Source organism: Tasmannia lanceolata, unplaced genomic scaffold (assembly GCF_043159265.1).
Source record: "Tasmannia lanceolata isolate RefF3 unplaced genomic scaffold, GAP_Taslan_0.1 ptg000037l, whole genome shotgun sequence".
NCBI lineage: Eukaryota > Viridiplantae > Streptophyta > Magnoliopsida > Canellales > Winteraceae > Tasmannia > Tasmannia lanceolata.
In genome coordinates this window covers 13,077,294-13,094,112 of record NW_027518714.1, presented here as the reverse complement: position 1 = coordinate 13,094,112, position 16,819 = coordinate 13,077,294, and the positions used below count along the sequence as shown (strand labels likewise).

General features: G+C 39.0%; 1 protein-coding gene and 1 pseudogene across 2 annotated transcripts in view; one reads left to right on the top strand and one right to left on the bottom strand.

Moving 5' to 3' along the window:
• LOC143862626 (pre-mRNA-processing factor 39-1-like) overlaps nucleotides 1-10,693 on the top strand; it is a 47,007-nt pseudogene extending 36,314 nt beyond the window's left edge. The window contains exon 14 of the transcript XR_013240393.1: nucleotides 10,272-10,693. The product of XR_013240393.1 is annotated as a pre-mRNA-processing factor 39-1-like (transcript). The remainder of the gene's footprint in view (nucleotides 1-10,271) is intronic.
• A 2,085-nt stretch (nucleotides 10,694-12,778) lies between these two features.
• LOC143862263 (polyphenol oxidase, chloroplastic-like) lies at nucleotides 12,779-16,534 on the bottom strand. The gene is made up of 2 exons (XM_077373270.1): nucleotides 15,974-16,534; nucleotides 12,779-14,288 (listed from the first exon to the last, which is right to left on the bottom strand). Exons 1-2 carry the CDS (start codon nucleotides 16,523-16,525, stop codon nucleotides 13,089-13,091), a joined length of 1,752 nt encoding a protein of 583 aa, XP_077229385.1. The 5' UTR covers nucleotides 16,526-16,534; the 3' UTR covers nucleotides 12,779-13,088.
• Between the last annotated feature and the right edge of the window lie 285 nt (nucleotides 16,535-16,819).

Here is a 16,819-nt window from a genome sequence, read left to right as displayed (position 1 = left end):
AACTAGAACTACAGTTTGCTAAATATCAGCAGTTAGCCTTTTGTAATGAGAACTCTCTAAAAGATTAGTACAATATCCCAACATCCTTAGCAATAGTGGGTGGTTCGATGACTATAATTTTTTTTTGAAGCAGCAACAGATATATTAGCAAAGGAAAAATGGACACATCAGGGCCGTGCTTGCCGAACATATATTACATCAGAAGCAGCCCCTTATTTTTCAAGGGAGTGAACCATGTCGTTGGCTTCTATTCGAACATCAAAACTGTTTACATCCATCTCCCAAACTCCTTTACTCTCTATGTTGCATGGATTCTTTGCCCTAGTGCCGAATCCGTGTCAACACATCTCCGCACCCGAATCGGACTTGGATTCGTGTGGGACACACCCTGATTCTTGTCATAGCGGTGTCTCGCACGAATCCTGTTTTTCAGGCGAATCCGACTCATCATTGGCTATTTTAAGATGCGAATCCTATATATTTTCCCTTTAAGTGTGTTTTCTTCTAAACTTTTTTTATATGAAAGCACAAGCTGTGCTCATCTAATAGAAATCCTAGCGCATCGACCCCATTCCTCCAACTCTCTTAATAAAAACTCTAATGCCTCGACCTTCCACCCTCAAAATTTTCATGAATATATATATATATATATATATATATATATATATATATATATATATGAGAAAACGGTTCCTACACTTATGTGTAGATAAGTTATCTACACACTAGCTTAAAATACAGTGGGGGCCACATTATTTGGGTGATCCAAACCATTCATTTTTAAGGCCCTCACATAGATAGGGTGTCCACAAAAAATCAGATCCATAGGATCATCCTAACCATTCGAACTGTGGAGGCAAAAAATGGACTAATTTGTGAAGGTTTAAAGACATCCATTTTACCTCCAAAAATCGTAGGGTTGGGATGATCCTATGGATCTGATTTTTTGTAGACACCCTATCTATGTGAGGGCCTTTAAAATGGATGGCTTGGATCACCCAAACAATGTGGGCCCCCACTGTATTTTAAGCTAGTGTGTAGAGAACTCTCTACACATATGTGTAGGAACCGTTTTCTCATATATATATATATACACATGTGTAGAGAGTTCTCTACACACTAGCTTAAAATACAGTGGGGGCCCACATTGTTTGGGTGATCCAAGCCATCCATTTTAAAGGCCCTCACATAGATAGGGTGTCTCCACAGTTCGAATGGTTAGGATGATCCTATGGATCTGATTTTTTGTGGACACCCTATCTATGTGAGGGCCTTAAAAATGAATGGTTTGGATCACCCAAATAATGTGGCCCCCACTGTATTTTAAGCTAGTGTGTAGATAACTTATCTACACATATGTGTAGGAACCGCTCTCTCTCTCTCTCTCTCTATATATATATATATATATATATATATATATATATATATAGGAAAGTGTTGGTGAGCTTAAGCTCACCAAACTTATGGTGAGCTTAAGCGCCCAATCACATGGGGGCCTATTTTGTTAGGATGATCCAAAGCATTCATTTGAAAGGCCCTTACATAGATGGGGTGTGTACCAAAAATCAGCTCCATAGGATCATCCTAACCCATCCATTTGTGGAGGTCAAAATGGACAGACATTGTTTGTCCACAAATCTGCCCATGTTTGTCCTCCACAAATGGAGGGGTTAGGATGATCCTATGGAGCTGATTTTTGGTACACACCCTATCTATGATAAGGCCTTGCAAATGAATGGTTTGGATCACCACAGAAAATGTGGGGCCCATGTGATTGGGGAGCTTAAGCGCACCATAAGTTTGGTGAGCTTAAGCTCACCAACACTTTCCTCTCTCTCTCTCTCTCTCTCTCTCTCTCTATATATATATATATATATATATATATATATATATATTTTTTTTTTTTTTTTAAATTTTCAAAATTTTATTTTATTTAGAAATTACCGAATCCACGAATCCTACTTTTTTGGGGTTTGCCGAATCCAACACCTCGAATCCGTGGCGAATCCGAATCCATGCAACACAGTTTATTCTCCATAATCTCATTGCCAAAAATGCCAAGGACTACTACCCTGTCCATTGGCTGGGGTTAATGACAGTCTTTGAATCCCCATCCACCCAGGGTTTTCCGGTCAGCTCCTTTTTAAATAGACGTGTTCCCATAAGGAGTCTTGATCTCCATTGTGTGTGTCTGCAATACCCAATGAACTAGAGTAGGCGCGCAACACCTCGCCACAATCATTCCTAATGCCCCGCTAAACTTGCTGGCTGGGTTATTGAAAGAACCGCCATCAAAATTCAGCTTTATCACTAGAGGTGGGGGAGACATCCATCTTGCTGCTTTCATCCTTCCACTGTCTTGCTTCATTGATTTCCTTCCAACATCTAAAGAAGTCTTGGGTGTCTGTCTGTAGAGTGCGCTCATTCCACCATGAGAATCTTGTTTCTTACGATGAGTTTCTGAAAAGGTTTCTCATTGTCATTAAAAACCCTTTGATTTCATTTAATCCAAATGAACCAAATGACAGCAAATGGGGCCATCAGCCACAACACCTTACCCTTGTACCTAAAGTGACAGTAAGTCCAGTCATCAATAAGATCCCTAAGGCTATGTTTGGATTCTCGGCATAGGCTCGGAGAGTAGTGGAATAAGAAGTCAACTGGGAGGAGAGAATTGGATTTGTCTAGAATTACCTCTTAGAGAATAGTGGGATAGACTTACAGTAGTGTTTGGTTGCGCGTCGTAGACTCGGAGAGTAGGGGAATAAGTAGGGGTGTCATTACCAATATAGAGAGTGAGGGAAGCCTGTGAAATTGACGTGACGGACGCATCTCATCGTACGGAGAGGCCCCTGCAGATTGAGGGCTGGGCATCGTTCATTTGTTCATGGTTAAACAAAGCGAGGTTTGGGGCTCATTCAAAGTCAAATCAAGGGGAGGGGTACGATGAATACATTGATTATTTGGGTCTGTCTAGTCTCGACAAGACGGGTAGGGGCTCCTTTGTTGCCATAAGTAGAGAGGCAGTTTGGAAGGGAAAATGCATGAATTCAAAGTCAAATCAAGGGGAGGGGTACGATGAATACATTGATTATTTGGGTCTGTCTAGTCTCGACAAGACGGGTAGGGGCTCCTTTGTTGCCATAAGTAGAGAGGCAGTTTGGAAGGGAAAATGCATGAAAATGATAGAGAAACATCTAGATCAATGCCCCCATGGAAGACAACCGGTTTTGCATCATGAATCAAAAGGGACATGAAAAAAAGTGGTTTATGCATGCGCTATCAAAATGTGATGAGAGATATATAGATTTGAATTCATCCAAGCAAAAACCTCTCACTTCTTGGGAAGGACTGAGATATGGTATTCGTCAAGGCATAGAAAATGGTTCCCTGGTGAAGTCTCACATGTGTGCAGTAGCCTGTCTAGGAATGGTTAGGAAGGCTTATCGAACTATTCATTGCATGCTTACTTGTTGAAGTTAAGGTTTGACTTAGTGGGCTGAATGTTACTGAAAGGGAGGGAGGGAGGGAGGCATCATTCCTAAGATTTTTCAACCAAAATTCTATCGTTTTTGTATAATTTGGTTTCAAAGTTAGAAGGGGACATGATTGCCACCTCATCATACATGCAATAATTACGTAGGAAACATGTCTGTGAGTCTCTTGGAAATTCAATGCAATATAGGCAACCAAACAAGGAATGGCATTTGAAATTCCTTCAAAATCCAGACGGCTACCGAGACAATGTGCAACCAAACACTGCCTAAGGGACAAAGGGGAATGCCTTCATAACACCAAACCATCCAAGTGTAGTAGACCAATTTCTTCCAGCCGACGAACAGTTGATAAAGATGTGGTTTAGCGATTCTCCCTCATTCTTGTAGACGCAAGCTGAAAATTCCTATATTTTAAACAGTCACGCGAGATGATTTTACCTTGGACTGCTGTCCAATAGAAACATTGGACCCTTGAGGGGACCGGGGCATTCCAAATTCGTCTCCAATTCCAGCGAGGATTGTCTTCACGCTGGAGCATCTTGAAGAAACTCGTAACTGAAGAAAAAACCCACCTTTGTGTGTCTGCCTCCCAAATTCTTTTGTTTGCTTCAACTTGAGAAAAAAATTCCTCCAATGTATATGATAGTAGATCGAAGATCTCATACAAAGATCAAACTCAACATCTGTACTATTCCCATAGAAAACCCAATGTGTGTCTGCCTCCCAAATTCTTTTGTTTGCTTCAACTTGAGAAAAAAATTCCTCCAATGTATATGATAGTAGATCGAAGATCTCATACAAAGATCAAACTCAACATCTGTACTATTCCCATAGAAAACCCATTGCCAAATTAGCCTTACCCCCAGTCTCTCTTAACACTCGTGACTCTTTGCACCCTTCGTTTTGATGACCCTCCACTCTCTTGACCATAGTTCCCAGTGCGGTAAGCTAAAGCGGGAAGTGGGAAGTGTGAAGGGCGAGGGAAGAGTGAAGGGAAGCAATGGGGAAGTGCGAAGGGAATTAATTGAATAAATGACTGGGAATCGTGAAATAATTGAGTAAATGACAAAATTAAAAAATAATTTAATTTCAATTTCCAACCAATATAAGCAATTTGAATCTGACCATCATAAATTACATGCAACATGTACTTAAAGGAAAATCACTGTCAGTTAGTTGAAAAGTTGAAATGCCTGTGTTGACCACTGCCTAACTAGAGGAAAATTTTAAGAGACCAAATTATGAGATTTTAGACTTTTGGGATTTAATAATGTTTGAACATGATAGAATTTATGCATTTTTTAAGTTGCAAAATACCCCATCGTTTGGAAGTTTAGATTTTCACCCGACCCAGATTGACTGAAAAATATCAGATTTTGTACTAGAACTGGAAAGTTGACTTTTTATCCTTTTAGATTTGGGTCGTGAAACTATTTTTAATAATGCCAAATGTGGGTATTTCCCTATTTATGTACAAATCTTAAGTAAATGGACATTAAAATAGTAAAGACATAATTTCAGAAAAAAAAAGAATAATTTCAGAAAATAGTAAAGACATTTTACTTAAATGATTGTGCATGTAAATACCATGTTTCCTGTATTTCTGTTTTTGTGATTGTGTAACTGATACAACGCAAATATTAGGGAAATGCGCTTCCCAACTTGGGGAAACACACTTCTCCAATTTTGGGAAGCACAGCATTTTGCGCTTCCCACATTCTGGGGGCTTTTTCAGTAACTTTGCTCTTGATTGTACATTGAATAATATTATGTATTGCTTATACTCCAGATGATTCTTCTATATTCTACCTCCCTTTTTTTTGTCTATTTAGCGAGCCACTTATGTGAATTTGTGCGAGTCAATCTTGTGGCCTTTTTTCTAAAACTCTAACTTCTATCTTCCAATGATACAATCTGATAGAGCATAAAGACTGGCTACTTACCGCATGATGTCAATCTTTTGTAGTTACTTGCATGGATGTTCTTGGTGATAAAACAAGGTCACAACCATTACGGCGTAAAATATCTACTGTTCTTGGGATAGTTGTGAATTTAGTTTCATTTCGGCTGAAATGGCCGAAATATTTTGTTTCGTCCGGAAAACTGGAACAGAACTGGGTTTTGTTCCGTTTCGTCGAATTTCGTCCGAAACACAAGATTTCGTCCCGTTTCGTCTTGTTTCATTTGGTATTTCTTTCCATTCCTCTCTTCCTCCTGCCTCTTTTTAGTTTTGTGATGAAGAACAAGAGAAATATAGGGAACTTGGTATTTACATGCAAAGTCATTTAAGTAAATGTCCATTTACTTACGATTTACATGTAAAATAGGGGAATACCCTCATTTGGATTTATTAAAAATAGTTTCAAGACCTAATTATGAAAGGACAAAAATTCAACTTTTCAGTTATAGTACAAAATCTTACATTTTCATTCATTTCGGGCTGGGTGGAATTTTTTTCTTCCAAACAATGGAGTATTTTGCCAATTTTAAAATTCATAAATCTTATCTATGTCCAAACATTATTAAATAATTTAAATCCCAAAAGTCCGGTACAAAAATTATCATAATTTGGTCTCTAAAAATTTTTCATCTAGTCCCCGGTCGTAGCGTATTTTCCAAAACGGAACGCTGACACATTTTGTACCACTGGCCAAAATGAAATGGTGAACAAACAGAATCGACAACTATGGTTCTTGGCGATAAACATAACATAGATAGATGTCTTTCATTTTATTATGTATATAATGTAACTAGAAAATGATTCGATTATTGTACACACCAAACAATTGCTATATGTACTGATCACCACTCTCTAATGAATTGTCAGCAACCCAAGCTGGTGATGCAAATCTAGCTCTGATACTAATTCAATGCAAACTTTAGGGTTCGCAGGTTGATTTGTGGGAATTTGTGCCACACATTCTCATAATAGAATAAACAGTAGTAATCAAACATAGTTAGGTTGTCACACAGGTTCAAAGCTTTGGAATTCTTTCATCAATAGAACTCAAATTAGCCAAGTGAGTTTCATAAAATAGATTATAAATCAGGAAAATCAGCACAGTAGTCAATAATAATCATATGCTTAATCGAGTCTGTCAACAAATCAGATCCATAAAATAAATTCCCTTACCTTGGCCCAAAGAAATCTAGAAGGGGTAATGGAATAAGGGTAGAGATATGTTTAGCGTATAGGCCATAGTTTCAAAACACCCCCGCATCTTCGTGGAGTCCTCCGAGTTGACACCCTTTTACCTTGGCCGCATTCTTGTTAGAGTCTGCATTTTGCCCTACAAAGTCAATCAAAATCCCTTTGACTCTCCCGAGTTATGTCCGTGTCAATCGAGTACTCAGCCGCATCAACCAAGTACTTAGACCACGTCATGCCGCGTCGACTAGGATTTGCTTTGAGCGCATTTTGACTCCCATTCGCATTTTTTGAAACATTGGTATAGTGTTAATGGGGAATGAGGGCAGGCTCAAAGGAGAAATACTGATATGCAGCAAGGAAAATAAAAATGTAGGAAAAATCTGTACCTGGGTTGTGTGCGGGGCATATCTTTCCTACGCCTTTGTTGTCTAGATGTAGGCAACCTCCAAGAGAAGAAAGAGATTTAGCTAGAGATATGAGGAGGGTTTGATCTCAACCATGATAAGGAGGGATGGAGGAAAGAAGGATCGAGATCAAGAATGATTAAGATCCGACAAACAAGATCAAGAAACGACCAAGACCATGAAAAGAAGGAATGATCAAGATCCAGAAAAATCAACGGATGAAATAATCAGTGGGAAGAAAAGGTAAAGAGGAGATGGGGGACGATTTATAAACCCATTCGAGAAGGGTGAGAGGAGAAAAGAGGGAACAATTTATAAACCCAGTCGGGATGGGTGACGAGAGAGAGAGAGAGAGAGAGAGAGAGAGAGAGAGAGAGAGAGAGAGAGAGAGAGAGAGATGGCTTATAAATTCAACTAGGAAGGGTCCAACGGAGAAAACGTAAGAATGAATGTATGATGTAAGAAGGGAGAAAAGTGAGATGAGTAGAAGAGAGGAGAGAGGCGAAAGAGAGAGTGGGGGGCACTTTGACACAAGAGGGGCTTTTAACATTTTTTTCAGGATTTGAAGGCCCATGAAGATTTGAAGTCTTCATGGGCCTTCTTCCTTTGACCGGGGGGGATGCACCTTGACAAAAGTGGGGCTTTTCACATTTTTTCGAAGTCTTCATAGGCCTTCCTCTTTGACCTTTATATGGTCTAAAGAAGGGAGAGATGAGTAGAAGAGGTGATGTAGGACAATACCTAAACAAGGGAAAAATCTTACACTCCTAATGGGATTAAAGACTATAGGAACTCTTAGGGGTCAATCTAAAGGCTAAAGGCACCTACGGGAACCAATAAGGTGATTTATTGCAATTTATTTTGCGGACAGCAGCAATATCAAGGCTTAAAAGAACAATAAGAGATGGAAACATAACAATTAGCAATTAAATTAACCTTGCACAAAGTACTCAGCAGTTAGAAGACCTTTCGAGTAACTAGTTAAGGGCAAAGTTAGGCTAAAACGTGGTTTTAAGCGTGAGACCATCCAAAATAATTAAGACAGTTTCAAAAGCCTATGAATTAAACCTTATTTTGATGAGAAATCAGCAGTAATCCAATGAAAAGCAGTAATAGATTTCTGCAGCAATAAAACAGGTCAAATCGGTTAAATTTAGGCCGAAAGGGCGTTTTGTTAATTTGGACAGATCAGGAAATTCTGGGTAAACTGCTGTGGGTTGAAAGACAATAGGTTTAAATGATGAACGAAATTAAATTTTCATGTTTAGGGGGCTCCTACATTGGCTGATTACACTTTCAATCTCCAAAAGCTAGTTTTGGGGCTTGAAAGGTGTGAAAACTTGATTGGCCTCGAAAGGGGTTTTAAAACTATGAGCTTTGATTGCTATGGTTGAGGTTTAATCCCAAAATAAGTCCTTCAAAGTTTCAAGACGAGATCTTGAACGATGGAGGAGTTATTTTGATTTTGGGTTTTTTGTGGCTTAAGGGCTTCAAGAACACGAAAGGATTGAAAGAACTAATAACTTACTTGTTAATGGCTGATTTGAGAGAGAAGAAGAAGAAGGTAGAAGATGAGCTGCAATGGCTCCAAGCCACTAGAAGAGGAGAAGGGAAGCTCCAAACTTCACAAGCTTCAATGACTCACTTAAAAAATGTCAATTCTATTCAATATTCTATAGTCCTTTACATTGCTTTCATAAGATTTATTTTTAAGAAAAGAAACCCTAGAAGATAACTTAAAACGTAAGCAACTAATCTCAACCATTCATCTAATCCAAAGTAAACTAAATAAAGTTAAAAACTTACCAAAAATAGTAATCCCGTAATAGACCTATACTACTTCCTTAAAAACACTTGTAACTTGCTCAAATTACATCCAAACCATGTGATCTTGGGCTCATTAGATAAGTAATTGAAAAACCTTTCTAATAATATAAAAAACACACCAAACGGATGAGATTTGATGCCTAAAAAGTAGGCTACAAATAAAATGACGAAAAAAGAAGATAAATAATAAAAAAGACGCTCATGTCTGTGGCCTGTGCTAGAGTCTCCACCATCAGTCTCGTCCACTTCTGTGCTGGTAAACCTTGAATTCACGCCCATTGCTGATGTCCCCATCAAGAGGAGAGTTCAGAAAGAAGGGGAGAGGAGGTAGAGGGGGGGGGGGGGGGGGGATGCACCTTCTTACACCATATAAAAGTCAAAGGAGGAAGGCCTATGAAGACTTCGAAATCTTTGAGAAAATGCGAAAAGAGAGATGATGAGTAGAAGAGAGGAGAGATGAGAGGGGAGGGGGGAGTGTACCTTGACCCAAGAGGGGCTTGATAACATTTTTTCCAAGATTTCGAAGTCTTGATAGGCCAGGCCGTCCTCCTTTGACTTTTATAATGAGGTTGGGGGGTTTTTTTGCCAATGTTTGGACTTATTAAAAATAGTAAGCGTGTCTTTACTAAAAATAGTAATTCCATCTTTTCTAAAAGGGAAATGATAAATGCGCCCCTTCTCTTTACATGGTACAGCCAGCTGCAGTGTACATGGCATTCAGTTCCGTTGAATCCTTCCCACGTGAAGTACATCAACCCCTCTGCGGTCATAGATACACTGCAGCCGGCTGTCCAAAGTAAAAAAATGGGGCGGATATATCAGTTCCCTACTAAAAATAGTAAGTTTGTACTTACTAAGATTGGAAGCTTGGGCTTAGGTTTAAGGTAGTGGATCATAGGTAATAAGCAAAAAAAGTTGGGCTATAAGGTTGATGTTGACATCCCCCACATCGAGGCTAAAATAAAATGCTAATCTCAACTCAACTCGACTGAGCCTTTGTCCCAAACTAGTTGGCTGCTAGATAAAATGCTAATAATGTAAATAAAATACTAATAAAGGAAAATAACACATGTCCAATTGGAAAGAACTAAGACGTTCTTCGATTTAGAGTTTGACAACTGATTGCGAGTCCAATACTGATTATTAAACGTGATTTTGAGTCCAATAATCGGTTTTGGACTCTCGATCCATTTCCAAAATCTAAATCAAACAGGGTCGAAATCTAACGGCGAAGATGACTGAATCACCTCAAGCTGGTTTGTGGCCTTGATCAGCTGGAACTCTACCAAATGACCCAGTATTTGGTCTATGGTAATTTACTGGATCATCCTTTTTAATGGTTGTAGGAAGTTGTTACTAATTTTTTTTTTTTTTTTTTTTTAAATTCTTCAGCAAGCATTTCCACCGCAAAGTTATACCCAGCCAGCCCCAGCTTTTGCTCCTGCTCAGCAACCGGCTCCAGTTCCTCAGGCTTACTATGGCAGCTACTATTGAGCTTGGCAAATGGTTATTTATGCCCATTTTGCCACCTGTACACTAGGTCTTCTTTTCTTCACATCTTTTTTTTTTTTTTGGGGACTTCTTTATCCATAGGAAATGAGCTGTTGTTAGGCATGCAGGGCGTGAAAGCAGAGTGATCTGTTTTTATGGAAACGTTTGAGAGAGATAGAGGACACATGTTCCTATTTGTGACTGACCCTATGTGTTTTTTGAAATGGAACTGTGTTTTAGGAGTACTTTATGTAATTTTTTTTTCCACCTACAATGGATATGATCTGATGTTCACATTTATAATAGCTTGAGTTTAGCAGCGATATGTAACTAGTATAAATGTGCTCGCATGATGATTTATTTTTGAAAGAACAGCATCAGAGATTCCAAACATGCAGTTTATTATTATAATTATTTTTATAATTTCTAAGAAACAGGGACATTCAAAGATCAGCAGCAGAAGAGACTTCAGAAACCCATGTTGAAATTGAAAACAGAAATTTACAGGCAGGGTAGAGTTTGCTGTTCAATTAACTTCTCACGACCCCTGTTTGTAAGGGTAAAAAATGGACTGCATAGTATAGAAACCTCAATGGATCAGGAGGTTAGGATCATCCTATGGAGAAGATTTTATGGGCACGTCCCATCAACGTTGGGGCCCAACTACTGAATGCTTTAGATCACCCAATCAATGTTGGCCCCATTGTATTTTGGGACTATAATTTCTCATACAAACCAAATAGGCCCTTGGGGAGAGTTTTTTGCCGAATATATTGGGAGAAAATATTTAGAATGATTGCGAAGTTAGGATAGTTTTGTCATTTTATAAATTTTAACACATCAAAGTGACGTTACGGATTTTTCGGCAGCAATTTTCTAAGCCAAGATTCTTTGAATAATACCTAATTTTTATGGACGTTTTAGCATTTATTTTGACAGGGAGGGACTGATCAGCAAAAATCTCTAAATTTTATGTACTTTGAACAACATTTTTTAAGAAGATACTCTCAATATTTGATGTCGCTAGATTTTTCTATTCCGTATTAGAGATAAGAGATTATAAATTACCAACGTAGGAACAATGTCGATTCGGAACAAAGGTTATGAGAGATTATAAATTTATCGAACATGAATTTCAATGAGAATGACACTCAAAATAGATTTGGTTGAAAATTAATTTTTTTTTACAAGTTTCTTGCTAAATTTTGAGAAAGAGTTGATTGTTTTCTCTTTCATGACATCAGTAATTTCGCCATCAACCACTTGATTTTCAATAATATCCTTCCACGGGAGGTAGAGCGATTCCAGTGATACCATTACAGATGGTTCGAGCGATTCCCTACTACATCTCCTATTGTTGTGGTTTTGGAAAGAAAATATAGTAAAAGAAGCAAGGAGCTATAGAAAATGAGAAGATGTGCACATTGAGGTGTTTTTTCTCACTTTCTCTATCGTCCCTCTCTGTATTGATAACTACACCCCCTACTTATTCTCCAACCCCCTACTTGCCACTTCTCCGAGGTAATTCCGGGCAAATCCAATGCTTGTCTCCTCCCTATTGACTTCTTATTCCACTACTCGCAGAGCCTATGCCAGGTGTCCAAACAGAGAGTTTTTAAAGGAAGGATGAACAAGCTTTAACTGAGAAGAATTAGGAAAGGCCTTCATTAAATATTCTAGAGGGAGGACTAGCAGGGGTAAGGGAGAGAAGAAGATCAAGAGAGATCTTTAAATAGTTATTTTCCCCTACGGATTTTAAATCCATAGGGAAATATTTCATATCTTTATGGGTGTTAATTTCTCCGGGAATATAGTTTTTACCTTCAGATGGCATAATAATCCGTGGAGAAAGCTTTAGATTGCATAGTAAATTAGTAATCCTTAGAGAAAGCTTCACATCATACAATAAAATAGAACCATAAAATAGAAGAGACAACGGCTTAAAACTTAGGAAGCAAGAGATTAGCAATCCAGGATTCCACATCTCTCCTCCATTCTACTCTTTTATGAAAGTATTGAATGCTATATTAAATCATAGATTAATTAAAAAGTTGAAACCATTACCTCAAAAGAATATATATAGAATCAACTGAATAAATAACAATAGAAAACGTGGGAATTAGTAATTTCTTTGCTAGTTGTTCAGAGGTTTTCACAAAATCAGTTCCAAAAAAACAAAAATCAATCATTAAAAGACCATTCCTAGGCCTCAATTCCCTTAATTTTCTCCTAAGAAAACCCACTGAAAGAGAAGAGAAATAAAAGCACCCAGCAACAAACGCTCCAAGAGTACATCTAGAAGCTCCAATACTAGCTGGATCGTTTACTATTCATTCTGCAATAAACACATGGTTTTCGTCCAAAACATCTCATGGGTAACTCAGAGAGAGAGAGAGAGAGAGAGAGAGAGAGAGAGAGGGAGAGACTTCGCATTATCTTTTACAAATTTAAGTCTACTAGGCATAAACCATCCTAACAGAGGTGGTTTCTCTATTCATAAGGATAATCTTTTACAGATTTAAGACTAACCAAGCTTACAGAGGTGGTTCCTCTTATTCATAGGCAACAAACAGAAAACGACGACCATTTTAATACGGACTTACAACTGAAGACACATCACACACACATCTTTCTCTTATTCATTAAGGAGCTGCAAAGACAACATCTCCCACCTAATAGTAGCTTAATAAGATAAATACTCTAGCATGCATGGTTTCTTCATAAACCAATCTCGATCTTAAGCCCTTCAATAATGATCTCTTCCCCCGTTCCCACTTTGGGAACTAAAATCACCTCTACATCATCATCTTTTTCAGCTTTCAGGTCTTCCAAAGCTTCACCTAATGGCAATCTTAGCAGTGTATTCAATTTCATGGGCTTTGCATGAGTATGGGGAAGACGAACGAAGCTCCCAACAAAGTTACTATACGCTGGCCCACCAAAATTCTCATCCTCGGTATTGATGTAAACATCAAATTTCACAAACTTATCCGTATTAAGCTCCATAGCCACAACCAAAATCTCTTCCTCATTCTCTTTTTCCTCCTCAGGCCTCTTAACAGTGGGCCTAATGATGGAGCTCAGGAGTTCCTCAGGCCTCTTAACAGTGGCCCTAATGATGGAGCTCAGGAGGCGCGGCTTGCTCCCAAACTCGCCCGCCTTCATCAAGGGTGCCGCTTTCTTGGGTGGGGCAGTAGGCTTAGATCCCCGCCATGGGATTTCAACATCCTGGTAACCATACCTCAGTGTGGTGGGATCGAGGCAATCAGAGACCTTCACTTCGACCAATTCAGCGTTCTCATCATAGAACAAAAATGATGCATTTAAGTAATCGGGGTCGGTGAAATCTTTTCGATTCTCCCGCCATATTTTCCAAAGCCGATCAACGTTACCGTGATGAGCGAAGAAAATTGGGTCACGCGCCGCAGAATAGAGCGCCCCCATGATTTCTCCATTAACTTGATTTCGATCTCCAGTCCAATCGTGAACTATATTATGCTGCACTAGTTCAACTGAACCGGCCCCATGCTCCGGTTCATCGCCCCCACGATATGGTAAACCAAAAAAGAGGGGAGCTGTTCTGGTGGCTACAACTTGTCTATACATTATACAGAGATTTTCATGAATAATTTGGTGATTAGTAATACGTCTATCGCCATTCTTTATATCGTACTGAAAATCGACTATTGAATTTGGCTGGTGCTTGGAATCACGAAGTTGTTCGTAGAGTTCCGGTCGGTTAATGTACATGCAAGGAATGGTCATTCCGTCTGGTGAATCCCAATTCCAGAAAGGGAGAGCGAAAGTTTCATCTTTGATTAAATCTCCAAGTATCCGTTCATAGAAGTACAAGTACCAGCGATGCCAAGGAAAGAAGAGCCATGAGCCGTGGACCTGGAGCTTGACGTCGTATCCAGCCTGTGATTCCAAAAACATGGCTACACCAACTTAGAAAATGTTAATAGAAATAAGGGATTTGCTAGGGACCATCTCAGAAGGAATTTCGTGGGCCGGCTGTTGCATGAGAGTGCAGCCACCTCAGATGAATTAAAATGAATCAGACAAAATCTGTTGAAAAGTGAGCCTTTGTGGCTGTTCTCTCATTCAACTCCCTGCCCGCGGAATTCCTTCTGTGATGGACCCTAGCAAATGTAATAATTAAAGTTGGTTAGATCTTCATAGATCAATTTTAAGGGGAATTGTAATAGCTTTTTATAGCTGGTTAAACAATAAAAGGCGCAGTGAGTTCGGCCCATTATCAAAACATGATAGTGCCAATATCAGTAGCAAAAAATTATTATATTAGAAAGTAAAGGGAAATGATATCAGCACAGCCTTATTTTGATATTTTCACAAACCATCCTGTCTTTTAGTATTTCAAGAGCTGTCAAAACTCAAAAGGTTATTACATTTCCCAAAGAGCTTTCACGAGCCAGTTAAAGAATAAAAGACATCTGAGTTTGTGCAAATATCAAAATTTGGTACTAGATCTTGATCTAATGACGACAAATGGCAAGTCATGTTATTGTCATATCTATACCTCAGATATGCTCTAAGCAGAAAATTAAATTTCGACCGAAATCCGAAGTTACGGACCGAAATTTTGGATTTTGGTGGAGACCGACACCGAAATGACACTTTTCCGAAACGGTATTTTATTTCGGGCGAAATTTCATTTTTTCCAAATTTCAACCAGAAAACTTTTATTTTATTTTATTTTATTATTTGACAGAAATTTCGGCCGAAATTTAATATCCAATAAAATAGGCTTTTCTTTGTCGTACCGGATTCCGGTCGAAATTTCGAAATTTCAGGGGTAGGAAACCGGTACCGAAACTGAAATTCTAAACCATGACTCTAAGGTTTTGAATATCAAAAAGGAAACTGATATCGTCAGTCTATTTTGATAATGGCACTACTAATTTTGCTTCAGACCTTTTAATTGTCATAAGTACACTAGACGGGTTGACCCAGAAGAAAAGGGTGAAATATTAATTACCTCTTGTTAATTAGTTTTTTACAACTGTTAATTTGGTTTTTTGTTAATTAGTTGTCATTTCTCATTCTAGTGACCGTACTTGAATTTGAATATAGTCCCCTGTGTATAATTTTAGGGATTTGCTAGGGAATTTCGCGAAAATGCGTTTCCGTTGCTGACTTTGTTTTTTTGGGGTGAGTAAGCTGGGATCGAACCCCTGACCTGTTGGCTGAGGCAAAAGTCTGATTTTTGCCTGAGAGAGCATCGTAAGACAAAATGCGCCCACATTTTTCTGCCTGCAAGTCACATTAAATTGGGGGTGCATAATCTTGCAGGGGGCGAAAAAATCATTTCCCTAATTTTATCTTATAAAAGACAATAAAATAAAATAAGACGATTTTTGCGTCCCCTGTAAGATAATGCCCCTTTAACGTGAATTGTGAATCACGTTACAAGGGGGGCGTATTATCCTTTAGTAGTGGTGATAAAATCATCGCCCAAAAAAAAAGAGGCATTATTAGCTCTTTGGGATTAGATGATTAGCGTGATTTATGGGCAGTCAAAGCAAGGCCTATGAATTCAGATGAATCAAAAGTTAGACCAACTATAATTCCTTCTTTAAAACCTGAGTATAAGCACCCTCGCAGTAGGCGCAATGGACGTTGGCTTGTTGCCAGAAATTTCGTGGGTCTGAAGCAGGGAGCTGCTTCATGAGCCTCACGGCCTCGGCATATTTCTCAATGTACTCCTTACTAACAAGGTGCGCCGCACGCCGTTCACGCATCGGAGAAGACGGAGATGGGAACTTGAATTCCTTGATTTTGTGAGTGATGGGAGGGCAACAGTTGGTCTGATCACATTTCGGGAGTGGTGGAGCCCTGCAACTGGCAAAGTCCGTTTGCACCGGTGCAGCCACAGCCGAGCCGAGGGTCGCACCATACAGACCTCCCAACCCTAGGAGAACATCTCTTCTGTCTAGATTATTAAGAGATTTGTCTGGCTTTGTAGACTTTGTAATGGGTTTGTTTACTTTGTTCGGAGGTTCGTCTCTTGCACTACGAATGCAAGAGGGATGATAGGTAGTGGAGGGTGGTGGGTTTTTTGAAAGGGAGAGAGGGTTTATCTTTGTGGAGAAGATAGAGGGATAGGTGGTGGAGACTAGAGTAGAGAGAGGCATTGTGGCGTTTTCTTTTGATGTTTTGAAAGTTTGGGGTATTTGCAGCCGTATAAATAGAGGGAGAGGGGAGGAGGGATTTAATCTGGCATCTAATAATCTACCTGATGTTAGTATTTTATTAGTTTAAAAGACAGAGGGAGAGAGAGAGAGAGAGACTCTTAACTTTTCAAAAAGATTCCTTTATTTCTTTGAAAATTCCCATCCGGAAAATTCTACAACACCTGATTATGCCGTCTCATACACAGGAGGTTTGATTTCCAACGTTAGTGTGAACACATTTAATTTTTTCTTACA